Source organism: Scyliorhinus canicula, chromosome 17, assembly GCF_902713615.1.
Source record: "Scyliorhinus canicula chromosome 17, sScyCan1.1, whole genome shotgun sequence".
In the NCBI taxonomy this organism is placed as follows: Eukaryota; Metazoa; Chordata; class Chondrichthyes; order Carcharhiniformes; family Scyliorhinidae; genus Scyliorhinus; species Scyliorhinus canicula.
This window is the reverse complement of record NC_052162.1, coordinates 40,155,328-40,181,932: the sequence shown is the minus strand read 5'-3', so window position 1 is coordinate 40,181,932 and position 26,605 is coordinate 40,155,328. Positions and strand designations below refer to the sequence as shown.

Here is a 26,605-nt window from a genome sequence, read left to right as displayed (position 1 = left end):
TATTTATAGCCATTCCTACAAGGGGGCAATGGACCTATAAAATCGATCTGGAGGTTTGTCCAAGGGCCGTTAACTGGGCGAGTATGCCGAAGTTGTGCTTTCTTAGAATACCGCTCCGGGTTATTCTGAGCACAAATTAGGCAATTCTCAATGTAGTGCGTTACATCATTCCTGAGATTAGGCCACCAACAGAGTTGCCTGAGGTGCCTCGTTGTTGCATCAATTCCCTGATGCCCGTGTCCGTCATGGAACAAGGCAATCATCTGATTCCTGTCCTGCTTCGGGACCACATAAAGTTGGTCCTTAATGATCACACCCTCATGTGTGGTCAGTATGTGTTTAAAGTGCTCGTACGCAGGCACAAAGTTTCCCTTGAAAACCTCCCTGAGGTCTCCGTCCTGTTTCTGTGCTGCTACGAGATCTTTAATCTCTGTCTGTGAGACTTGGACTGCGCTCACAGGGGCGCTAGCTGGTGCGCTAGCTGGGGGGGTCCATAAGTGTCCTCTCCTGGAACCTGCCTTAGCCAATACGTCGGCTTTTACATTCCCAGGGGGTGATGACCTATGGTGGCTGCGAACTTTTATAATGCCGAAGGTCCTGTCCTTCGCTTTGTCTAGGATGTGCTGGAGTAAGGGGGCTGATGGAAGGGGTTTTCCGTCTGCGGATACAAAACCTCTTGTCCTCCACAGGGGCAGAAAATCTGTTAGACTGTTGCAGACATATAAGCTGTCTGAATATATGTCTGCTGGGCTGGGGAAAGAATCGGGGTGGTCCACTATGTACGCTATGGCTGCTAGCTCTGCTGCCTGCGCGCCTAAGTGACCTGGTAACTTAAGAGCTATCTCTTCGAGAGCGCGCCCCTGCGCGTCCTCGACGTAGATGCCGCATCCTGTGATACGCTCACCGTTTAAAACTGTGGAGGAACCGTCTACATAAATCCTCAAGGGTCCACACGTGTCTGTGGGCTGGGGGCTTTGTTTCGGGTTCCCTATCTTCCTGGGGGGTGTTTTTGCTAAAAAGGGTCCTGTGTTATGCAGGGGAGCTACAATTTCACAGTCATGGGGCTGTCCGGGGTATTGGAGGTTGTCTGCTAAGTATGTGTGTGTGCGTGTCCGTTTTACTGTAATGTCCCGTCCTTGTAAAAGTAGGGTCCACCTAGCTGCCCTAATCTGGCTAACTGAACCGTCCTTCAGTCGACCGTCTAGTAGTAGCTGTGTAGGTGTATGTTCGGTTAGAATGGTGATGGGGTTTAGTCCGGTTATGTATGAAAAGTACTGTACTGCCCAGAAGACAGCAAGGAGGTGCCTCTCACAGGCTGAAAATCCTTGTTCTACTGGGTCTAGCAGTCGGGAGGCATAAGCCACTGGTCTTAGCTGCTCGTGCCGTTCCTGAAGCAACACGGCCGAGAGGGTCAGATCGGTGCTCGCTACCTCTATTGCGAAAGGGGAAAGTGGGTCTGGGACTAGCAGCGCGGGTGCTGCACTAAGGGCTCGTTTTAACTCCTCCACAGCCTCTGTATGCTGCGGAAGCCATTCCCAGGGGGCTCCTTTCTTAAGGAGGTCTGAAAGTGGGGCGGCTTTTGTCGCGAATCCGTCGATGTGGTTCCGACAATAACCAACCAGCCCTAAAAACGACCGGAGGGCTGATACATTTTGGGGAAGGGGCAATTTGACGATCGAATCAATTCTTTTGAATTCGATCTCGCGTTTGCCGTGCGTGATGACTGTTCCCAAATACATCACTTTACTTTCCAAAATCTGGGCCTTTTTCGGGTTAACTTTACAGCCAATTTCAGTCAAGAGTTCCAGGAGTTCGGCCAGAAGCGTAATGTGCTCTGCCTTTGTGTCTGTCTGCAGTAGTAGGTCGTCTACATACTGTACCAGACATTCGGGGCGGGAAAATCTTTCTAATCCACTTGCCAGCTGTCGGTGGAAAATGGAGGGTGAATTGTGGAATCCTTGTGGGAGGCATGTCCACGTGTACTGCTGAGTTTTAAAAGTGAATGCGAATTTGTATTGGCACGCTTTTGCCAATGGTATGGACCAGAATCCGTTACTGATATCCAATACCGTGAAGTACTTGGCGTTGAGACCCTGCTTGAGCATGGTCTCGGGACTAGTAGCTACCGTTGGGGCTACTGCGGGGGTTACTTTGTTGAGTTCCCGATAATCGATGGTCAGACGCCATGATCCATCGGGCTTCCTCACTGGCCAAATAGGGGCATTATTGGTGGAGGCTACCGTTCTCAGTACACCTTGGTCCAACAAGCTACCTATAACCTTTTCTATTTCCACCTCTGCTTCAAGGGGAAATCTATATTGCTTTTGCGGTCGGGGGTCCTGTCCGGTAACATGAACTTGTCCAGTCATTCTGCCACAGTCATGACGGTGACTTGCAAATGCTGTCCTGTGTTTGTTTAGTAGGGCCTTAATTTGTCGGTCGGTGTGGAGTGTAGTCAGGTCGAATGAGTACTCTCCCACTGCGCTAATCCGATTAGCGTAGTCTCCTACTGTGAGGGTGGCTGGTGCTCTGTCTGATCTAGCCATTCGCCAGACACACTGGTTCACTGGGTCGAACGACAAGCTATGAGCGTTCATAAAATCTATCCCCAGGATGTGTTCTGCCGTCCGGGGAAGATTTACTAGAACTACGGGGTGCCTTGTGCTAATGTTCCCTAGCTGGATCGCTACGGGTGCTGTGATATGTCCCTGCTGCGAGTGTCCGGTGAACCCGCTAAGTGTAATGGTGGAGGTGGTCGGTCACGTGTCTGAGTGTGCCGTGGTCGTGGAGTTAATGGTGGTGCGGGATCCTCCTGTGTCCCACAGTAACTCTATGGGCTTCCCTTTGACTTTTGCTGTGACTACGGGCCTCCCTGATGAGTCCCATAGTGTGTCACAGACCCAAGTGGGGGAGCCCGAACACCGTCAGTTCGTCTCGTCCACATTGGTGGGTCCTGACTGTACTGTCACATTATGGATCGGTTTTGACTTATTGCGGTTCAGAGTGCCTGTCTGCTGGCCTCTCTGAGATCGCTGGGGTGCATTGCACTCTTTTGCCCAATGCCCTAACTGTCCACAGTTATAGCATTCCTGTCCTTTCTGTTGTGGGCTGCTCTTCCCTTCGTTTACCCATGCGGGCTTCTGGTGCTCTCTGACTGCTTGGATATCTGCAGCAGCCTGAGCCTCTTCTGGGGATCTAACTTTGCCTTTTCCCTGAAGCGATTGCTCCCAAGCGCGGGACAACCTTTTCAGGACCCATTTCTCGTTATGGGCCTCTTCTGAGGGGTCATAGCTATTGCAAGCGCTCTGTCCTGCTTCTGTTGCGTGTGAGATAATTGTGCGCGTCCACTTAACCATGTTTTCGCGGGTTAAATGCGCTCCATCTAACTGTCCAAAAACTGCGCTGAAATGAATCCACAGCCTTCCTGCGAATGCTGTGGGGTGTTCGGATCTTTTCTGCCTGCACTTATTCAATCCTTCTACGGGGTCACCTCTATTGTACCCTATGGCATCTAAAATGGCGGTGTGCATCTCCTCTAGGCTGCCTCCTGCCACGTTCTGTGGGTCGGGGAGGGCTGCTACTACTGACTGGTCTAAGCTCAGCACGGTGAGCTTAACCTGCTCTCTCTCATCCAGGCCGTACATGGTAGCCTGCTGTTTCACTTTTGCGAAAAATTGGTGGGGGTCTGCGGTGGGGAGGAACGGAGTGATCTTTTCAAACGCGTCCCTTAGCTGGGTTACTGTTAAAGGGGTGGTGTAGGTTATGTCTGGGGCGCCTTCTGATTCGGCTTTTCTCTGCGTGGTTACGGGATTCATGGGTGCGGTTATGGTCTGAGCTGTGGGGGGTTGGGGTGCCTGTCGTTTCTGCTGAGCTGCTGGCGCACATGTTCCCTGAACATAACGCTGCGCTGTCTCAGTTAATTCCTGCCAATCTGGGGCGTTTTCTCCATCTAACTGTGCTCCAAAGGTGCTTTGGAAGCCATTCTGCACCGAAAGCAGAGATTGCAGTTCCGCAATCTGTTTCCTGCATTTCGCGTGGTCAACTGTGCTTTGTCTTTGTTCGGTCGTTGCAGCATGGAGTGCTCTCAAAGCTGCTTTGAGATCAGAACATTGCCTCTGCAATGCCTCCACCTGCTTTTCCGATTCCTGTCTTATCAGAACGGCACGTTGCACGTCCTGATAGGCTTTCTCATACTGGGTCTGGGAACTGTTCAGATGAGCTAGACAAGACTGGTGAGCCCTTTTGGCATCATCCACCTCTCTATCCTTCTCTGCCAACTTCCCTTTGAGATCCAGGTTCTCCTTCTCGATGTCCCTGACATCGACCTTACTCATCCTATTCCTCTCTTCTAAATCTGTCCGGAGCGTCCTGATGACCTCTTCTGCGCCTCGCAACTGTGCCAAACAGGACACAATCGCCATCGGCTTGCGTGCTTTACCTAGGTTCTTTTTGTGTATTTGAGAGAGGTTCTCCCACCAAGTATGACCTATACTCCCGGGACCTGTCTCCTCATTTGCACAAAACTCTTTCCAAAGGGGCCATCCCTTTCCTTGTAAATATTTGCGGAGTTCCAGCTCCCACGTGGGACACTGGCCTACTCTGCTACTGCTGCTGGTCGCTGCGACCACAAACTTTGCTGGATCCATCAGACGTTCCATTGCCTGCATGGCCATTTCCTCTGACTCTCTTTTTATAATTTGGAACAGGGGGTTGCTGGGGTTGTGTTTCAAGAAACGGGTACGGCTTACGCTATTTTCCGATCACAAAACTACCGAAAGTTTGTCGCAACAAAAAGCTTTCAGTTTTACCTTACAGCCCTGTTAGTACGCATGCACTAAACACACTTCCGAATTACGCTTATTATTTTGAACACCTTGAATACTTGTGATCTCTTTCTTTCTCTGCAATTTGGAGTTCCAATTCAAATTTCAGGGTCCTGGACGGTGTGGGGTTTCCACTTACAACCGTGTCCCGTCCGGGAGTCGCCACTAAATGTTGCACGTTTTACTGTGGGCGTAAAACGCGTTTATTGGAGTGTATTAACACGCCTCCGTATTCGACGTGTGCTTAACACTACTAGGCTCTGTTGTATGTAATTATTTAGCTCTGGAGTCGCCAGTTGCCGTATAGACAACGTCACAAGTATTCCAAGGTCAAGTTCAAAGTAATAAAGACGATACACCGATTAGTAAGGTTCAAACGATCAATATTTATTATACAGTTATAATAAATACTCATGCACACACTAAGAGACTAAGCTATAACTAAACTTAAGCAAACAGAATACTTATCTAACAGGAACAGGCAAGGTCAGAGAACGAGGCCTTCGTCCTGGTCTTGTACTGCAGCCTTCAGCAAGCGTTCTGGTACTGGGGGTCTAGTGGGCTTGGATCGCGTAGCGAGCGTTGAACTTACGGTTTCGGCGGCTGGTGCTCAACGGCTGGAGTCAGGATGCAAGATGTCAGTCAGAGCCGGAGCACGGGTTTAACAGACCGGGCTCTGTGGGGAATTTGCCTTTATACCCCTCTCTAATGTCCTTGCCCCCTTCTAGGCGGGCTCTACCTTTCGGTACCGATTGGAGCGTTTCCAAACGGTTACCTTCGAAATCCTCCAATGCGGGGGCTTCCCTCGATGTTGGGGGGTGGTTTCGATATTCTTTACTCTGGTGCCATCCTGTCTGCTCCACCAATTAAGTGTTACATTGAGATGGAAATGTTGCCATTGTTTGTGCCTGGATCTGGGCTGCCTCATCAGAATGTTAAGCGCTTTGCCATTAACACCTTTGGCTTGGAGATCTTGCACCTGGCCAGAAAACTGGTTTGCTGCTTGCAAAATGCTAATTAGTTGAGAGCAGGCTGTCTGTTCTCACTAAACAGGCTTTTCCTTCTGTCTTCCATTTTAGTTTGGCTCAGTGTCCATTTTGCGTGGCCAGCATGGCTACAATCCGCCCATATTGTTTTGAGATTTTGGGAAAGAATGAGCATGGAGGAATATTTTGCTTTCAGTGGGGAAAGGAAAGGCAAATTCAAAGAACTACTTTTCATAATGCAGAGACAAGAAAACGAGGTTAGAGGCTGGATAGCGAGTATTATTTTGCTTGCTTTTCTTTTCCTCTTCTATTTTTCCATTTTATTTTCGTTGTTTTTATATCTATTCTTTTCACTGCGGTTTATTTGGTAGGGAAATCCAGGGCGCAATTCTCCCCTATACGGCGGGGCGGGGGGTCCCGGCATAGCGGAGTGGCGCCAACCACTCCGGCGTCGGGCCTCCCCAAAGGTGCGGGGGGCTAGGCCCGCGGCGGAGTGGCTCCCGCTCCGCCGATGGCATAAAAACTGGCGCCAACGGCCTTTGGCACTACGCCGCCCGGCGTCGGGGCTGGCCGAAAGGCCTTCGCCGGTCCGCGCATGCGGCGGAGTGTCAGCGGCCGCTGACGTCACCACCGGTGCATGTGCGGTGGAGGGGATCACTTCCGCCTCCGCCATGGTATCCCCACAGCACAGGCCCGCCCGCCGATCGGTTGGCCCCGATCGCGGGCCAGGCCCGCGCCCCCCCAGGACACCGGGGGCCTGCCAATCCCGCCGGCACAGAGGTGGTTTAAACCACGTCGGTGGGATTGACATGTCAATGGCGGCTCTTTGGCACATCGCGGGCCGGAGAATCACCGCGGGGGGCACGCCGATCAGTGCGGGGGGCACACTGTTCGGCGGGGCGTGATTCCCGCTCCCCCCGATTCCCGGGTGGCGGAGAATTCCAGCCACAGTGGGGGCGCGATTTACGCCAGCCGCGGGCGATTCCCCGACCCCTCGGGGGGTCGGAGAATTCTGCCCAAAGAATGCATTGATGACTTTTCTGCAACTGACAGACGGATGAAATGCTCCTTTCATTATTTCCCTAGGTTGCAGGTATTCAGTACCTGTTGTATTTTTCTCTGCTTCTCTAACTTATCCCATGCTGTTCCGCATATCCTTATTCTTTGTTCCCAATCTTCAGCTCTAGCCATCTCACTCTCCCTGTTCACCCCGTCTTATCTAGAACCCTAAGACTGGGCACCAGATCTTCAATTTCATTAACGTTAAAAATGAACAGTTAAAGTCAAATCAGAATTTGATTTTTTATTGTGTATTATTTGAATGTAAATGAATTGTACACCAGGTTTAAAAGAAAAAAAAATAGTGGATACTGGGATTTTCCAAATCAATACCGCTGTTGGATCACTGCATTAAAAAAACAGATTTGTGCTGAATGCATCCTGGATAGCCCCTCACCAGCTCAAGGTCCATGAAGATCATTTAGGATTTCCAGTTTAAGGGCAGCTTCCATGGGGTGGTAAAATGGCTTTTGACCAAAGCCTTTGTTTTACCCAAGATGACCTCAAAGGTTGCATGACTATTACTTCAGAGGTATGTTAAGCAACAGCGCGCCAAAGGCAGCAGTGTACACTGGCACGTCTTCGAACATCCCCTTTCATAAAAAGAGAAAATACATTGCACGCACTATCCTTTGCAATTATATGTTACCCACATACATGGGACTGGATTCTCCGCACCCCGATTCCGAAATCGAGGCCGGCGCCAGGGCGGAAAATCCAGTTTCCTGCATGGAATCAGGACCGGTGCCAGTTCCCGGATTCTCCAGGCCACGAAAAGCGGCCGTTGCTGGAGGCCCGCCCAGCCATTCTCCACCCCCGACTGGCCAAAGCTCCGGTGACGTGTATCTAACATGGTCCTGCCGGTCGGGACGCTAATGTGGCAGCTGCGGACTCAGTCCGCGGCCACCCTGGTCAGGGGGCAGGCCATCGTAGAGCAGGAGGGGCCTTATATGGCAATGCGCTAATTTTGGGCAGTCGGTCCGGGTCAGATGCGCGGCCGAGCGGGGGTACTATGTTTAGGGTCCAGCTCCGCGGTCTGAGTCTGCCATGGAGCGCGGTGCGCATGTGCGATCTCTGACCCAGAAGTGCGGGGGCCCATATCTGCAGCAAAATCTGCTAATTTCACGTTGGTTCACTGCTAGCCCCCTGCTGGGCTTGGAATATGTGGACCTTTCACGCCAGTTTTTCTGGTGTGAAAGTCCACAGTTATTACGACGACGTGGGGGCATAGTCCCAATAACAGAGAAACCAGCCATGGCCTCTCATCGTCCATGGACAAAAATCTGTTTGTTCTTTCTAATCTTTTCTGGGATGTCATTGTGTCATGAGTGGCCCTTTGGCTTGCTAGGTTTGATGTTCACTACAAGCACCACACTGGCTGATGTAGTCCTTAATCTCGTTACTCAGGTTTAGACGGAAGAGAACTTCCCTCACCTTCCTCAGGTTCGATGTGCTTCCTTGATTGCTTATGTGGATTCTCTTTAATGCCTCTTTTTTCATCTCCTTAGGAATGATGACTTTAGTTCCTTTTGCAAAATGCCATCTTTTGCAATCACTTCAGCTTTGTGTGCCCGATACTCTTTTTCTGACAAAAGGTGTATCCTTGATAGTTTTGGTCCATCTTTTCATCACTACTTCCAGTAGCACTTGAAGGGTTTATACCGTTATATAGTTTAATTGATCTGGTCTGGCAGAAGTGTCTCTGCTGAGTTGATGATTTCCAGAGCATGTTATACAGTTGCTTCTTTTTGAATCTACAAGGTTTCACATTTTGTAGTGGTATCATCAACTTCCTTTAAAGGGAGTGCAGCTCTGGACAGCATAGTGGTGATGGACATCTGCTTCCCTTGCTTGTATTTCATTTCCAAATGATCAGCAAACCGATTCACATTCTTTGAAGGCGCTTTGGAGCATATTGAAGGAGTTTGAGAAAGATGTTTTGAAATGACTTCTGGACAGACACTACCCTCACGTTCTCTCCCCCAAACAGGTACCTGTTAAAATGCTCACAAGCAAAGGCACTCTTTCAAAATCTGTACATAGTGTGGTTCAATTGCATTAATGCTCTGCATGCAAACACATGGTTGTCTTTGGTGCAAGAGGGTTGCTCCAATGTCTTGTTTTTCTGGCATCGCATTGCAGGATGACTTTGTTGCTGACATCATAGTACCTCAGCACAGACATTGTCATCACTTGTTGTTTGATGTGAGGCAAAGCTGATTTTTTGTGTTCTGCCCCAATACCACTGAACATTCTTTGCATTGAGCTTGTGTAAAGGTTCAGGCTCTAATAACAAATTGAGCAAAAACTTTGCTACACAGTTTAAAAATACAACAAATCTTGGATCCGCTTCACATATGTTGGTTGCTGCATTTCTGCTACAGCTCTCACCTTATCAGGGTCAGCGTGAGCTCCTTTTGTTGTCAGTACATGACCTACGACTTGACTTCAGTCATTTTTTAAGTTGCAGGTTTATCTTGTACAGCTTCAGGTTCACCTGGAAAGCTCTCTCCAGCAGTCCCACTAGATTCTGATCATGGTCTCTGTTGACTTTTTCCATCTTCTCTCCACATCATTAGACTAGTAGATCATCCACGATCGCTTCCATTCCTGGAAGATCATTGACTCTCTTATGCTGTCAATGTTGATACAGTTCTGCAGCAGTAGAAATACCAAAAACATGCGCAATCATCATTGACCGGAATAAAGAAATGCCCCCCTTAGGTAAACTTGAACCCCATGATGTAAGTGGAGAAGATTGGACCCAATACACAGAGCACATGCATTACTTTTTCTGGGCTAATAATATTGAGGGAGATGAAAAACAAGAAGTGATCTCACTGACAATATGCGGGACCTCGATATTCAGTGTGATAAAAAGTATAACCTATCAGATGCCCCGACTCGAAAATCTTCAATGAGTTTGTAGACTTGGTAAGAAATGCCGATGATCTGAAGCCCACTGTTATACTCCAGAGATATCTCTTTAACACAGCAAGGAGGACCCAGGGGGAAGCTGTCACCGAACCTTCGGCCAGATTACAAAAAAATTTGCAGAACATTATGAATTCAGACCAACTGTGAGACAGATTTGAGTGCAGAATAAAAACTTAACCCAAAAATTATTATTTGGAAAACTCAACCTATATTTCAACATGTATCGAAATAGCTCTATCACTGAAAGGTGCAGAAAATGGGGCTCAGGAGCTACAAGGGGCATCAGACAGCAATGTCCTATAGTTAGGTGGAGGGGCCTTGTGTATCAGTGACCATTCCTTAACTGAAGATGCTTATGTAAGTAAGATGTAAGATAGTGCATTACAATATCGGAGCTTAACTCACATCACCCAGCAGTCACGGAATTGCAATGACAGCCCCAAGATTGCTAGGGAACATGTTCTCGAAGGTTGCAGATGCCAGATGATGGACTATTACAAGAGGCGCACCCAAGACTAGGCTATAGGAATAGGCAAAATGCGTACTGTTAAGGAAAGAAGCTAAGGTCAGTATTGGCCTGCAGCTTGCAGTTATACTCTCCACCAGAAACAGGGACAATACAACTAAACCGCATCATTACGATTATGATGGTGGAACCACCAATAATGGTGGAACTGCTGGAAAATGGTCATCCATTGAAAATGGAGCTGGACAGAGGAGCTGCGGTCTTTGTTTTCGGGAGGCAGACACATGGGGCACGATTCAGTGGCCCCATTGCGCTCGCCACAGATCTGGGCACAGCAGGTGAATTGCAAAGAGTTCCAAAATGCTCTGCACAGAACAACCTCGATCTCGCCCTTGCTGGTTAACTGCCTTACAACGCTAGAAAACTGGTTTCAATTCCAGCCTCAAGTTATTGTGGAGTCTGCATGGGTTTCCATCGGGTGCTCCGGTTTCCTCCCACAGACCAAATGTGTGCAGGTTAGGTGGATTGGCCACACTAAATTGCCTCTTCGTGTCCAAAAGGTTACATGGGGTTACTGAGTTCCGGGGATAGGGTGGGAGCGTGGGCCTAGGTAGGGTGCTCCTTCAGAGGGTCTGGGCTGACTCGATAGGTGAATGGCCTCTTTCTGCACTGTAGCGATTCCACGATTCCATGAAATACCCGGACACCGGATTCATATGGTACCAGGGACTCAGCGGTCACTCCTGCGAGATCTTCGTGGGTTTCCTCCGGGTGCTCCGGTTTCCTCCCACAGTCCAAAGATGTGCGGGTTAGGTGGATTGGCCATGCTAAATTGCCCGTAGTGTCCTAAAAAGTAAGGTTGGGGGGGGGGTTGTTGGGTTACGGGTATAGGGTGGATACGTGGGTTTGAGTAGGGTGATCATTGCTCGGCACAACATCGAGGGCCGAAGGGCCTGTTCTGTGCTGTACTGTTCTATGTTCTATCTCGTCAGGGCGCCGTTTAGTACTGGTCTGCACAAAGGTGGACCAGGCATAATGGCAATGGGGTGCCTCGCAGGCCATTGCAGACCCCTGGGTGGTCGGGGACAGGAGAGGGTGGTATTTTGGCTCTTCCCCATGCACCCGGACACTCTGGCACTGCCAGCTTGGCACTCTGGCGGTGCCACTGAGGGACCCTATCAGTGCCAGGTGCCAGACTAACAGTGCCAGGGTGCCCGTGCCAGTTTGGCAGTGCCAGTGGTTTTTCCTGGGGTGGCCTTGCCAATTGGAGGGGTAGAGGGGTGGGGGTTGTTGCTCATTATGCTTTCCTTAATTTGCTCTGTTTTAATTACCTTTGCTCAAGAGTCGCCAGGTATCTTTCTGATACCACCACAAGGTTCAAAACCGAATACTGATCAATGACTCGATACACCAGTTAGTAAGTTTGAAATCAATGCACATTCATTTACACACACAGTCAATTATTACTCATGCACAAACTCTACTGACTAAACTACAACTACTACTAAAAGCCTATACTTAGCTTCGGGCGCCTACTCAGTCAGTGGAACAATGGCCGTTGTCCGGTTCTGATACTGCTGGCTTCGAACTGGTATAGAATAGTAGCTAGGAGTGCCTATCTCGTCGCTGAGAGCCAAGGCCAAGGTGAAGGTGAAGAAGAAGAGAGCGCTCTGACCTTGGGGACTCATCTTTATACCCCAAAGGGTTTCGCGCCCTTCTGGGCGGTTCCTGAACTTGGCCCCAATTAATTGGACCATGTCCCAATCGTTTGTATTGATTCTCTCCAATAAAGGGGTCGTTCCTTGATCACTGGGCGGGCCCTAGGTAACCGTTGGCCTGCCTTTGTTTTAGTCTCCACTGGCGCCAGGAAGTCTGGCCTGGTACCGATTGCTTAAATGTTTCTCTTTTGTCCCCGGAGATAGCTCATTACTATGCTAATGGCTTGTAGTATCAGTTCTGTCTGGGATCTGCAAGTTCCAATTCACAGGCAAACCTTGCACCTGCTTGTTTTCCTAGCACTGTCCAATTTTCCCTGTACTCTTTGCGAATGTCCATTTTGGAATCGGGACGTGGCCACCACAGGTGGCTACAGGGTTTCCCAGGGATCTCCACACAGTCAGGGGGTGGGGGTCCAGAAAGGGGAGGGGGCTGAAAAGGAGGGGGGGGGTGGTGAAGACAGGGCCTGTCAATCAATTTGGTGCCCACGATCTATGAACAGTGGCGGCATGGTGGCACAGTAGTTAGCACTCACAGCGCCAGGGACCAGGTTCAATTACAACCTCGAGTGACTGTCTGCATGGAGGTTTCCAGGAAGGATTTGGGAAGATGAAAATGAAAATCGCTTATTGTCACGAGTAGGCTTCAATGAAGTTACTGTGAAAAGATAAAAGCAGTCAAAGCCAAAATTTCTGCCGGCACTGATGTTACACCTAAATATTTTACAGCAAAACAGATCCAATACTCCCCATTGGACAATGAGTCTCACTTCAGTATGCGTTCCCAAGATCGAACCAAGACGTGAGATCTCATCTCCTCGCCTTGGAGACCTCGGGCAAGTGTTGTTCATTGCTGGTCTCCACAAATGGGGACCAGACAGAACAGCACTCGTAGGGGTCTCTCAGAGTATCGGAGGTCCCCTGATGCTGGCACTCTGGGCACGGTGGTATCTTGGCACTGTTGATACCAGCCTGGAATCCTGGCACTGCCAGGCTCGCTGGTGGCACTGTCAGCTGAAGGGGCACTGCTAGGGTGCCAGGCTGGTGCTGTCAAGGTCCCAAGCTTGGATTTTCTGCACTGTGGTGATTGGGCCTGGGGCTGCCCTGCACCAATGCCAAGGGATTCGGTGGGGGGGGGGGGGGGGGGGGGGCAAGGACCCTAAATGACCTACCGATCTCTCCCTGCACTGGGGAGTTCCAGCAAGCAGAGCTCCTCAGTACAGAAAACGGAACTACGTACGTCCTTGGCACATGTTCCTTTCTGAGGCCTCCAACCTAACAGAATGGCCGCTTGTGTGCTGGGAAACACCCAACTAATCGCAGGATAGGGGACTATGTTCTTCTTCGAGTAGATCGCGGCCAGAGTTTCTGCATGCACGGGCTGCCAGAACTCCTGGTTTCCAATAACGGCACTGCTTTCTCCAGTAGTGAATTCCAAATAGTGATCCAATGGCATCACACATATCAGAACAGCACTTTACCACCTGCCGTCAAATGGGCTGGCGGAACGGGTAGTACAGATTATTAAAACTGGGATGAAGAAACAACCTGTAGCATTCATAGAGACTAAACAAGATTTTTATTTGACTACGTGACTACTCGTCACAGGAATTACCCCAGCAGAACTGTTAATCGGATGCTGCCTTCGTACGAGACTGAGCCTACTTTTCCCAAACCTGGTGGGGAGTTTTAAGTACAACAATAGAGCCAGAAAAGAAAATACGACTCTGCAAGAACAGAAAGAACACTCCATACAGGCGATCAGGTTTACGTGAGAAACTTCGGAGATGATCCCAACTGGATCCCTGAGATCATAATGGAGAAAACGGGATCAGTGTCATTCAAAGTGAGGATGCAGGTTAAGCTCAGAAAGAAACACTGGGCCACCTCAGGAGCAGGATGCCTGCCTCTGAACAAGCCTCGTTACCGGCCATGGAGGTGGCCGTGACCAGTACCGGACAACAGCTCAAACCCAACCCAGCGCCCATCCCTCCGGATAATGGGGACAATAACTTGGCGCTCCATCCCGAAATGAATGTCCCCAATTCGGTTCACACCACCAAATCCGGTCCCAATCTCGACTGACCTCAGAACGTTTGCCAAGCGGCGGAAGGGATTTTCTCACAGTGAGGGTATTGGGGGAGAAATGGACTTGGGTGGGGGGGGGGGGGGGGGGGGCGTGCGGGATGTTTTGGTGGTTACGAAGGACCATCATTAGACCTCCCTGTGGACTTTGTGGAGTTTGAATTTTCCAATAAGCCGGCCGGAACTCGACCAATGGGAAAAGAGCTGCTTGAACCTATTCTGTAAGTCCCCAGGCTTGGATTTGTGCACTGTAAACTACAGCTTGGGCCTTTTCCATTAAGTAAATAAAAGGGTAGGGTGTCGGAAGACTGATCTTGGCAAGATTAGTACAACTATACAAGTCACAGTGGGGAGGCAGTGGCGTAGTGATATTGTCACTGGACTAGTAAACCAGAGACCCAGAGTAATTTTCTGGGGACCTAAGGTCAAATTCCACCAATGCAGACAGTAAAATTTTAATTCCATAAAAGTCTTGAATTAAAGATCTAATAGTGACCATGAAACCATTGTCGATTGTTGTAAAAACCCATTTGATTCACTAATGTCCTTTAGGGAAGGGAATCTGCCATCCTTACCTGGTCTGGCCTACATGTGACTGAAGATCCACAGCAATGTGGTTCACTCTTAACTGCTCCTTCAAGGGCAATTGGGGATGGGCAATAAATGCTGGCCCAGCCTGTGACACCCTTTGTCCTATGAACAAATATTTTAAAATTATTAAAAATAAAGGCATTTCTCCAAACTGCATGGTATGATTTAATAGAAAATCTTGTAAATGTCATTTCAGGCGGGTTTGGCTTGGCGTTTCTCAGCTGCTCTGTCGGCGAGTTTCATGTCACTATCTAACCATGCTTAATTGTTTTCTTTGGGCCCGGGGGAGTTTCTCTCCGGACTAGCCCACACAATGGGTGGAATTTACATGCTGTTCACGCCAAAATCCCATTAACAATGACGGAACCAGAAACTCCCGCTAGCGGACTGCCGCCACCACCAAAAAACATGAGAGTTGCTCGATAAATTCCCACCCTTAGAATTTTTTTCATCACTGGAGAGCTGAACTCGCTGGCCAGTCTGGCTCCTCCGAGATCGAGGCTCCATTTTAAAAGGGCTGCTGAGGGTCCCCCCTTTTTCAGGCCTTCCCACGCCCACCTATGGGCCTCCCCCTTCAGGAACCCCAACCTTTACCTCCTTAACCTTTCAGAGGCCCCTTCATACCCTCCCTTGACCAGCCCCACACTTCATACGCCCAACTCCTCCTTTCATGGGCATGGCCCCCCTCAGGCCCTGACCCTTGGCAGTGCACCTGGCACCCAGACATGTGGCACTTGCACCCTGACGGTGCTCCTGTCAAGCTGGCAGTGCCACCTGGGCTCCTTGGCAGTGCCAGGATGGCAATGCCATGGTGTCAGCCTGGTTGTGACATGGTGGCAAGGGGAGAGCCATGGTGCACCCTACCTTGTCCCTGACCTGACCACCCAGGGGTCTCCAATGGCCTGGGAGACCCTTCCCACCCCCCCCCCCCCCCCCCCCCCCCCATTCTGCCTGGTCCACCTTTGTTTGGATCAGAGGCTAAACAGTACCTGGCTGGGGTCTCGTTGGAGAGGCTCTCCTTGATGCTCAGAGCCGGTTAGATCTGACATCAGCATGGTTTTTTAAAAATAAATTTAGACTGCCCAATTCATTGCTTTCCAATTAAGGGGCAATTTAGTGTGGCCAATCCACCTACCCTGCACATCTTTGGGTTGTGGGGGCGAAACCCACGCAAACACGGGGAGAATGTGCAAACTCCACACGGACAGTGACCCAGAGCCGGGATAGAACCTGGGACCTCGGCGCCGTGAGGATTCAGGGCTAACCCACTGCACCACCATGATGCCCAGCATCAGCATGGTTAAGTGGGTTCTTAAATCCACTTAACCGTGCGAGAAGTGGTTTCTTAAACCCGCTTAACCGTGCAAAACTGGATCCTGCCCATTGTGGGTGGGATCCAGTTTGTGACATCTCACGAGATCTGGTTAAATCTTGTGAGGTGCTTCGGCCATCAGGGATCCCGGGAGACCTCTTCTAGAATTTACCGGCCATGTCCCGCTCCAATTATGGCGAGAAGTGGCCGGTAGATCGCGCCCCATATATGGAAAGTTTTAGTTTAGTGCATGCTTTGCTTTCCACTGAATAGTGCATTTGCCGAATGAGTCACTTTTTGAAAGTATGCATATCCCCACTTTTACAGGATAGCTGAAACCAGGAATTTGCTTTATGTGACCAAGAGTAAACTCTCATTCATCTCCAATGTCACTCTATAAACTGCCATCCTATGAATTAGATACTACCTGATGAAAAATAACCACCAGTAGTTAAAAGGAAAATAATGAGCCTGAAAGAAAGTCCCGTACCCAGACCTTTGGAGCTAATTTTCCAAACAATTGAAATTTCGCTGAGAATGTTTAGCTAGTCGTGAGATTGTGTTAATTAGCTGCTTTTGGGTGATTTTTGTTCCCTCATGCTTCAATCAGCGAGACGTTAAAAAAAATCAGGCAATGCTGCACAAATAAAATAGCTCTTGTTGATAGTGTGGGGCACTTCTTGGCATCTTTGTCGCAACTCTAAGGGGCTAGTGTTACAAATTTCAGTTTGCTTAATTGTTCATTTTAAATATACGAGGTCCTGATTTAATTAATGAATCACAATAATAGATAAACAGGAAACGTATCATTCAGATTTTAACCTCTCCCCCACCAACCTACCCAATCCAAAACCACCCCTATTTAGGTAAAAATTCAGCCTGAAATGTCATATGCTGTAGGTTGTTAAAGTCTTGTTTGAAATTTGTTTTTGAAATTTCAAAGCCATTCACAAGAGATAAGAGTCCACAAAACAAAACTGCTAATTTTTCATTAAACTGGCAACCTCATTCATCGAGGTCAGTACAGGAAAAGAACTTGCACTGTTATTCTAATGTTATTCCGTGCTATTCCACATTCTTCTAATGTTATTCTATGTTATTCTATACTAAGGCTGGACAAAGCAAAGAGAACCTTGAATTGAGACCTCAAAATGTAAAGTACTTCATTTCACAGCTAAGCTGCCACATGATGGAATGACAAGGATATGGTTAAAATACTTCTAAAAAAATTCTTCAGTTTAATATGTCTTTAAAGAAAAACTGGAGAAAGGTGCGTCCAATCTACCCATTTGGAGCTTTGACAAAGGGTCATCTGGGCTCGAAACATTTCTCTCCCTACAGATACTGGCAGACCTGCTGAGATTTTCCAGCATTTTCTTTTTGGTCCCAGAAGTGAATGTCCTGTCTACTTTGAACATCTTTCAGAGATTGTTTATTTTGATCTTCATTATCATGGTCGCCAGTCCTCCCAAACAAGGATGACCTTGGCCAGACTTTGTGATTTGTGTATCCTCAGGTGAGTTAGCAGACCGATCCTGGAGCCGCAGGACTATTAGCAGACAGGACAAGAGTTAGCCTGAGGAAGGGTGCTCCTTAAACTATGATTCTGCCCTTTTTCCTTCCACTTTAGTTGCTTTTCCGTAGCAGGGTTTATGCAAACAGCTTCCGACTCTGTTGCGCCATGTTAGATGAGGGACCTCAATGTGAGATGGTTAGCGACAGGTTCCTGCCATGTAATTATGTCATTTTTTCCCCATTTCAATTACACCTTCTCTGTCCTCCTTGAGATCGAGTTCCATCTTTAAGTTGTGGAAAGAGGGTCTATTTTTTAAGCTGTTTATTCAGCATGCGGATATGTTGTCCAGATCAGCGGAGCTGATTTTATATGATGTTTGTTGCATCACTGGAGGAATTGGTTTTGGTGAAGATGCTGGAGTTTGCTCACCTGTCATCCCACTTTAAGTACCCTGTGGACCTATTGCTGTTATCGCCAATATTTGTTTATTCATTCATTTTCAATTAGACCAGTGTTTATCGCCCATCCCCAATTATTCTTTAGAAGGTGAATGTGAGCCATCATCCTGAACTGCTGCAGTTAGTGTGGTGAAAGTGCTTCCATAGTGCTATTAGACAGGGAGTCCCAGGAATTTGACACAAAGATGATGAAGGAACAATAGCACATTTCCTGGACAGGTGGTGAAAAAGAGTGATTGTTTAAGTTGGTAGATGGGATGCTGATTAAGCTGCCTGCTTTGCCCTGCATGGTGCCAAGTTTCTTAACTGTTATAAGTATACACAAGTCAACTAATGACATTGAAGTGTTTCATGTACTCTGGAAGTGCAGTGGTCAGTTCTGCTGCGCACAGTTAAATTAATAGTCACTCCACATCCTATTGCACTTGTATGATATTTTTGCACTCGTTTACATGAGTGATTGTCACAGCGAGATTGTTAATTCAGAGCTAATTAGTGCTAAATTAGGTGAAGATTTGTAGACTAATCACTAGATTGAGACAGAGAAAATGAGACTTTCATCCTATTGTTTTAGCTGGATTCAAAGGAGAAAGACCAGGATACAACCCAATCATCAATCTCCAGGAAGTGTATTCCTGCTACTGTTGGGTGAAGCTATAACAATATATCAGCTGCTCCATTGGCCGATTGTGCATGTATTAGCTCTTTCAAAGACCTATTCAATTAATCCCACACTCCCCACAGCTCTTTCCCCACAGCTGTACACTTTATTTCCTTTCTCAAGTACATATCCAATTTCCTTTTGAGAGTTGCTATTCAATTTGCTTCCAGCACCCTTTCAGGTTATGAATTCCAGATCATAACTTGCTGCGTAAAAACATTTTTCTCATCTCCTCTTTGATTCTTTTGCCAATTACTTTTAGGGCGATATATCAAAACCTTTTTTTCATTCTGTTCCAGTGACTATAGATACGTTGCTGCAGCTTTAGCAGTCATGAGGAATGTGACCCAACAAATCAATGAACGCAAAAGAAGATTGGAAAATATTGACAAGATGGCTCAATGGCAAGCTTCAGTCCTTGACTGGGAGGTAGGCTTTTCATTGTAGGCTGTGAAACAGTTCAGTACTAATGCTTAGTGTACATTCTTCGCTTACAAAGTTTTCTACACAAGTTAAATAATTCAATTTAAGCAATTACATTGACACAGTACAATCAATAGTGTTTTTAATTCATTTTCATATGAAAATACTGCCATTGTTATGGTGTCAGTCTTAAAAAATGTGGATTCATAGAATCCCTACAGTGTGAAGGAGGCCATTCAGCTCATCCAGTCTGCACTGACACTCCAGAAGGGCACCCTACCAAGGCCCATGCCCTGACCCTACCCTCGTAACCCCACCTACCTTTGGGCACTAAGGGGCAATTTAGCACAGCCAATCCACCTAATCTGCACATCTTTGGACTATGGGAGGAAACCAGAGCTTCTGGAGGAAACCCCAGCAGACGGGGAATACGTGTAAACTCCACCCAACAATCACTCAAATCTGAGATTGTACCGGCTACCTTGCGCTAACGACTGTGCCACCTGTGTACTTGTAGCTATAAGAATATAATACATATTTTCAAGCATTTTCCTTATTGAAAGAAAAATCTTCTCTACCCCTTCTTCATTAGGAGAAAATTTATGGACTAATCACTAGATTAAGACAGAAAAAATTAGACTTTCATCCCATTGTTTTAGCTGGATTCCAGGGAGAAAGACCAGGATACATTATACCATGGCTAATTTTCACAATCAAATGAGCAAAGCCGCGAGAGAATGTCTGTCCAGATCTTCTCTTTAAATCGTGCGGTATTTTTATTGTTTGCACTATTCCCTCTCCTTTCTGTTTTCTTTTATTCATCATTGACATTAATCACAGGCTAAATTCTCAGACTCCAGGGAGGGAGGCGAGCCTGGAATTTCACCAACCAGCTGGTAAGTGGTTCCCTGTCTCCATCCGCCAGGCTGGATGGCTAAATGCGTACCCGCCTGCAAGCAGTAAATTCAACTAATTAAAGGTCTATAAGGTCTATTGTATGGGGTCAGGTGGAAAAGTTTGGTGCACAAACAAGTCAAGGAACAGTGTAGACCGTTGATAGACTTTGGGGGCAACTGCCTTAAGGGGTTTCCCCTTTGGCCCACCATGAGATCCAGCCCATCAGGTGCACCCTGGGAAATACCAGTAGTAATTCGTGCACACATGATTTATGGTCCAGAGGATCGGAGAATCGCGAGCGCCCGGAGAATATGGTGCCCAGCCCGCTAAGTGCAAATGTGTTATTCAGACCCATTTGCATCCTCCTGCTAACACATGGGCGCGAACCCCAATCCCATCACCAGCCGTGCGTGCCAATGCCAATTTTAACTCGGACGTTCTATTCTCTGCCGCATTGGGAACCCCCGGTCATTGGGAACAGCAGAGAATTTTGGCCTCAACTGCTTTCCGTGGTGGAGAATTCCACAGGCATACCACTCCCTGGCTGAATCATAGAATTTACAGTGCAGAAGGAGGCCATTCGGTCCATCGAGTCTGCACTGGCCCTTACAAAGAGCACCCTACTCAAGCCCACGTATCTACCCTATCCCCGTAACCCAGTAACCCCCACTTAACCTTTTTTTGGACACGAAGGGCAATTTAGCACGGCCAATCCACCTAATCCGCACATCTTTGGACTGTGGGAGGAAACCGGAGAACCCGGAAGAAACCCACGCATACACGAGGAGAACGTGCAGAATCCGCACAGTGACCCAGCTGGGAATTGAACCTGGGACCCTGGAGCTGTGAAGCAACCGTGCTAACCACTATGCTACTGTGCTGCCCCTAAGAAATTTCCAATCATCTCATTTTAATGTGCTGCAGTAAAATCACACATTTACACATTTACAATCACAATTGCACAAAGATTTCTGGGATTAAAACAAAACTTCACATTATCTAAATTCTTCCAGGATGCCACCTATAGTACCAAATCAATTCAAAGATTATGGCTGCTTTAAAAACTTTGCAATGGCTGAAGCAGTATCTTAGCCAGCAGTCAAGCCCAAAAACATACAGTGTGGTTCAAAAATATTCATCTTTTAATGTTCTCTTGCTTTGGAGAAAATTAATGAGGATTTATTCAGAATGAAATGGTCCTGTTTTGGTGTAGTTGTTCATTCTTGAGGTCAAATCAGGCTTACTATTGTAGGGATACTGAGTCAGCAAATGACACCAGCCTAAGTACCATGGGAATGGTTGCCATCATTAATTTAATCAAGACTTAATGATTGAGTGTGTAAGTTAATGGTTAGGATAGTACTGGTCAGGATAGGTGATTGACTTTTTATCTTGGATGTCAATTTAATAAATATTATTATTCTTTCTGTCACTGATGCCTTACAAACATATCAACAGGACTATCCTGTACTTAGAAACAACTTCAGAAAGGTGACCTTTGTGTCACTGACCATACAGTTCCTAGATGGTTAATCATCAAATTTCAGCAGCATCCCAGAAGTAGGAAGAGTAACTTTGCTGGTCATATCAAATCCTGAGATATTGTTAAGGAAAATCTAACATTCATTTTTTAAATGTATTTTATTCCAAACATGTTCAAAAATACAAAAACACAATCCGTAACATTGTCAACAGTTCACAGTTTGTGCAATTTTCCTCCTTTTCACCCCCTCCGCTTCCTCTCCTCCGCCCCCCCCCCCCCCGACAAACAATTCCTCAAAAGTTGTCATGAACAGTCCCCACCGTGTCTCAGAGCCCTCCACTGATCCCCTCAAACTGAACTTGATACCGTGTCTCAGAGCCCTCCACTGATTCCCTCAAACTGAACTTGATACCGTGTCTCAGAGCCCTCCACTGATCCCCTCAACCTGAACTTGATACTTTCCAGCATTTCCATCAACTCCGGCATTTCTGATACCCCAAAGATCGGCATCATTGGGTGCGTCCTGACCTCTACCCGTTCAATCTTCGATAATGTCATGAATACCACTTCCCAGTACCTCTCCAGCTTCTCACAGCCCCAGAACATGATTCACAGGTCTTCGTCCATACTTCTCACAGTCATCCGCCACCCCTTGGAAGAACCCACTCATCCTCGCCCGGGTCATGTGCACCACATTGAATTGAATCAAGCTCATCCTCGCGCACCAGGAGGTCGAATTTACCCTATGCATCGCTTCACTCCACACTCCCCATCCTATCTCTCCTCCCCCAGCTCCTCCTTCCATTTATTCTTGATCCTCACCACCTGCGCTCCCCCAGCCAACCATATATATCACCAATCCTGCCCCCCACTCCGCATCCGGTAGCAGCAACTGCGCTCCAGCAGGGTATACTCCGGCAGCTTGGGAACCCTCTCCATTGCTTCCACGCAAAATCCCCTTCACTTCCAATACATGCCATCCGTCTCTCCCAGCTTAAACCTGTGGTTTACACACAACGGTGTCCGCACCGACATCCCCTCCATCCTAAAGTGTCTCCTCAACTGGTTCCACACCCTAATCGTGGACTGTGCCACCGGGCTCACCGTATATCTCCCCGATGCCAATAGAAGAGACGCCGACACTATGGCCCTCAGGCTGGACCCTCTACAGGACTCTTCCTCCATCCTAACCCACTCTAACCCCTCTCCCTCCCACCACCATCTAACCTTCTCCACGTTCGCCACCCAATAGTAATACAGCAGCGTCCCCTTCAACACCCTGCTCATTATCACATACCTCCTACCCGGGTCCCGCACTTCCTTGGCCCCTACAGACCCCGTCCTTCTGCTCAGCAAGATGGGCACCCCCCACGACTTTGAATCAAACCCTGAGTGAAATAACTGACCAACTCATCCGTTTCTCAACCTAATCTGATCCTTCAACTGAGAGTGCGTCTCCTACAGAAAGGTCACCCTGCCTTCAAACTCCTCAAGTGCGTGAAGACCTAAAACCTCTTCACCGTACATTCCACATTACGAACCTTACCAGAGGCTTACACGTCCACTCCCCTTCAACATTCGCCATCATCCCCTTTCAATTCTACCTCTTTCAATTTTGCCCTGAACCGGGCCCATCCAAGATGGCCCCTTCTCCAGCCATGGCCACGCTCAGCCTCCAACTCTGTCAGGACACGTCCCCCCACCCCAGCCCTCCCCCCCTCCCCTTGGCTCATCCCCCTTCCACCAGGCCATTCCCTGTGGCCACCTCCCCCACCCTACTTCCCTTTCCCAGCATTACCTGCCAGCATGGCAGCTCCTACCCAAAGGCCCCTCCTACCTCCACCCCTCCCCCTGCCCCTGCCTTTCCCTCCTTGGTCTGTGCAAATTTCTCCCCATGGACCCCACAATCCCCCACACAAACAAAGACATACACAAAATCACAGGTCACCCACTCCAAAAAAAAACGACAGATGGTGGGGGAGGGGGGAAGGGGGGGTCAGTTGCCCTATTACAAACTCATAGCCCCCTAAAAAACAACAATAATAAAGTCACCCAACCCAAAAAACCCCACCCTCTGACCCCCCCCACAATACCCGCATCTTCTGACCTCTGCTGTTCCAGCTACTCCATCTCCCATCGACATTCAGTTCTTCCCTAATTTATGGTGTCTAATGAAGTCATTCGCCTCTTCTGGTATTTTAAAATAATACTTCCGATCATCAAAAGTTACCCATAGTTTCACCGGGTACACTAATTTGGACTTGTTAAATCTGGCATGCCTCTTCGCCAGCTCCACTCTGATACCGTGATAGATACGGACCCTGTTCTCATCCTATTCACAGTTTCACTTCCCCCTGACCCACTTTCTGGCAGGATCTTTTCCTTCTCCACAAACCTGTGGAGCCTCGCAATCACCGCCCGCAGCCGCTTCCCCACTCTTGGCTTTTGCCTTAGAGACCTGCGCACCCTGTCCACCTCTGGGGCCTTGTCCAGCACCCACTCCACCAGCAGTCCCGCCAGCATACTTGAAATGTGGCACTTGTGCCTTCCACACCCCCCGGCAGGGTGCCGATATGCAGGTTCTGCCTTCTCCACCTGTTCTCCTGCTCCTCTTTAGTGACTTGCAAATGTCCCCCAGGAGCCCCACCTCCGCCTCCAACGCCACCACCCAATCACTATGGTCGGACATCACCCCCTCCATCTCCCGTATCTGTGACCACTGTGCCTCGAGACATTTCTCAACTCGTTCCATCGATCCTTTCCGGTGTGCTACCGCTCCCTAGATGGCCTTTGACCGATCCTCATACATCTCCTTTCGTTGCTGGTGGAACTCTTCTTTAAGAAACCCCATCAACTGCTCCACCTGGAGCTATCCAACTTGCGACAACCCTTCCCCCTCCGCCATCTTCAAATTGCCACTGCGCCACAAGTCTCCTCCAATTCCTCGGCCAGGTCCTTAACCTTTTTTTGCCAGCCTGGTAACCAGCGACATGCCACTCATTGGGGCAACTTCTCCTCCACACCTTCAGCTACACTTTCCTGTCAAAACTATCCATCGTTCAGGTAAGAAGAGCACAAACCAACGTCTTTGAGCCAGAGTTGCCCTGTGTGCAACCATTTACTCCATGGCCGCCGCTGGAAGTCACAATCTAACATTCTTCTGTACATGTTTGACACTCCCCAATAGAGGAAAGATTCAGTGCATTGTACAAATAGTTAAAGAACATTTAAATCGCTTTTAATAAACATACAACTGATAGGAATTGTATCTTAATATGTGAAATGGTAAGGATTGTCTCATCTAAGCTCATAGTTTTTAAAAATCTTTCTGCTCCGCTCCTGAAGGTGTTAATTATAGTTGGAGTATAATTCCACAGGTGTACACTATTATCATCTGGTACATTTTTATTTAAGTCATGTGTCATGATGATGAGTGTTGGTAAGCCAATTTGACCATTGGTTTGCCACTCCTACTGTCCTCACCTCATGTTCATAGATGTCCTGTCTGCCCAGGAGCACGGAATGTACCACTGTTAATATTCAGAAAGTCAGTTGATAAAGGATAGGAATTGAGTTAATCTTTGCACACTTTATCAGCATTTATTTACAAAGTTACATATTACAAGGATATGCCTCCTAACACAAAAATCACTTTTTAGTCTTTTAAAACTACGTTATCAGGGGCGGGATTCTCCCCTACCCGGCGGGGCGGGGGGTCCCGGGGAATCCTCCGCACCTTCAGGGGCCAGGACTGCCCCAGAGTGGTTTGCACCCCGCCGGCCGGCAGGAAAGGGGCTTGGCGCCATGCCAACCTGCGCCGAAGGGTCTCCGGCGAGTCGGCACAGGCACGGGAGCGCATACACAGTGGGCTTCGCTTCCGCACCGGGAGTGGTGGAGGACCACAGCCTCTGGTGCGGAAGGATAGAGTGCCCCCACGGCACAGGCCCGCCTGCGGATCGGTGGGCCCCGATCGCGGGCCAGGCCACTGTGGCGGCCCCCCCGGAGCCAGATCCTCCCGCGCCCCCGCAAGAACCCCGAAGGCCGCCCGCGCCGCCAGGTCCCACTGATAAGGGAATTACTCCAATTTACACCAGCGGGACAGGCAAAGAACGGGAAGGACTTAGACCATTGCGGGCCTGAGAATTTGTGGAGCCCCGGGGTCCATTGAGTCGCGCTGGTCCCCACCATTCTCCGAGGCAGGCGGCGCGACTCACGGGGCAATTATTGGGGTGCGGAGAATTTGGAGGACGGCGGGGGCGGGATTCATGCTGACCCCCGGCGATTCTCCGACCCGGTGGGGAGTCGGAGAATCCCGCCCCAGATATTTTTTAAAAGGGGAGAATCATTAAATTGACATTGTTCCTTCTCAAGTTACATCATTATGGCATAGCAATCACACAGCAAATAGAATGTTCCGTTACACCATCAGTCCATATAGCTTAAATTGTAGGGTTTTATACTGAAACTGTACAGTGCTCTGGTCCAATGCTGAATGCACACGCAGGGCCGGCTCAAGGCACCGGCAACACGGGCAGTCGCCCGGGGCGCCATGTGGTAGGGGGCGCCAGACTCGGGTCCCGCGCATGCGCAGTTGGGCCGACGCCAACCAGCGCATGCGCGGTGGCCGCACTCCCCCAGTGTGGCCGCACTCCCCCAGGGCGGCCCCCTCGGTCCGCCCCTCCGCTCGGTCCGCCCCCCCCCCCCCCCCCCCGGGTCCGTCCCCCCGCCCCCCCCCTCGGGTCCGCCTGCCCCCCCCCCCCCTCGGGTCCGCTCCCCCGCCCTCCCCTCGGGTCCCCCCCCCCCCCCCGGGTCCGCCCCCTCTCGCCCCCCCCCCCCCCCCCCCCCTCCAAGGGCGCCGAAGTTCAGCTTGCCCGGGGCGCCAGCAACCCTAGGGCCGGCGCTGTGCACGCGTCCACTTTCCCCTCCTCCACACACACGCACGGCACACAATTCATATTTTAAAGATTATGGTAAACCCGCTTTTGTTTGACTGGGCACCTTGAGCCATTTTACAGCTCAGTGCGTGTCTTTGGTGCCTATCTTTGAGGAAATCCTCCCCTGAAAGCTGTTGGGCAATTGGATGGCTGGCAGCTTTCGACTCCCTGTAGTACCATTGTTATCAGAGGCCAATGCTGGCACTACAGGCAATCAATTATGCTGAAGAGCCCTGGAGTTGAATAGAAGGTGCATAGG

General features: G+C 49.0%; 1 protein-coding gene across 8 annotated transcripts in view; it reads left to right on the top strand.

Moving 5' to 3' along the window:
• Positions 1-26,605, top strand: part of arhgef9a (Cdc42 guanine nucleotide exchange factor (GEF) 9a) — a 528,724-nt gene that overhangs the window by 370,941 nt on the left and 131,178 nt on the right. For all 8 annotated transcript variants that reach the window (XM_038774360.1, XM_038774359.1, XM_038774364.1 and 5 more), the window contains one exon: positions 18,909-19,038. In XM_038774360.1, the coding sequence (XP_038630288.1) occupies positions 18,909-19,038 (130 nt within the window). The remainder of the gene's footprint in view (positions 1-18,908; positions 19,039-26,605) is intronic.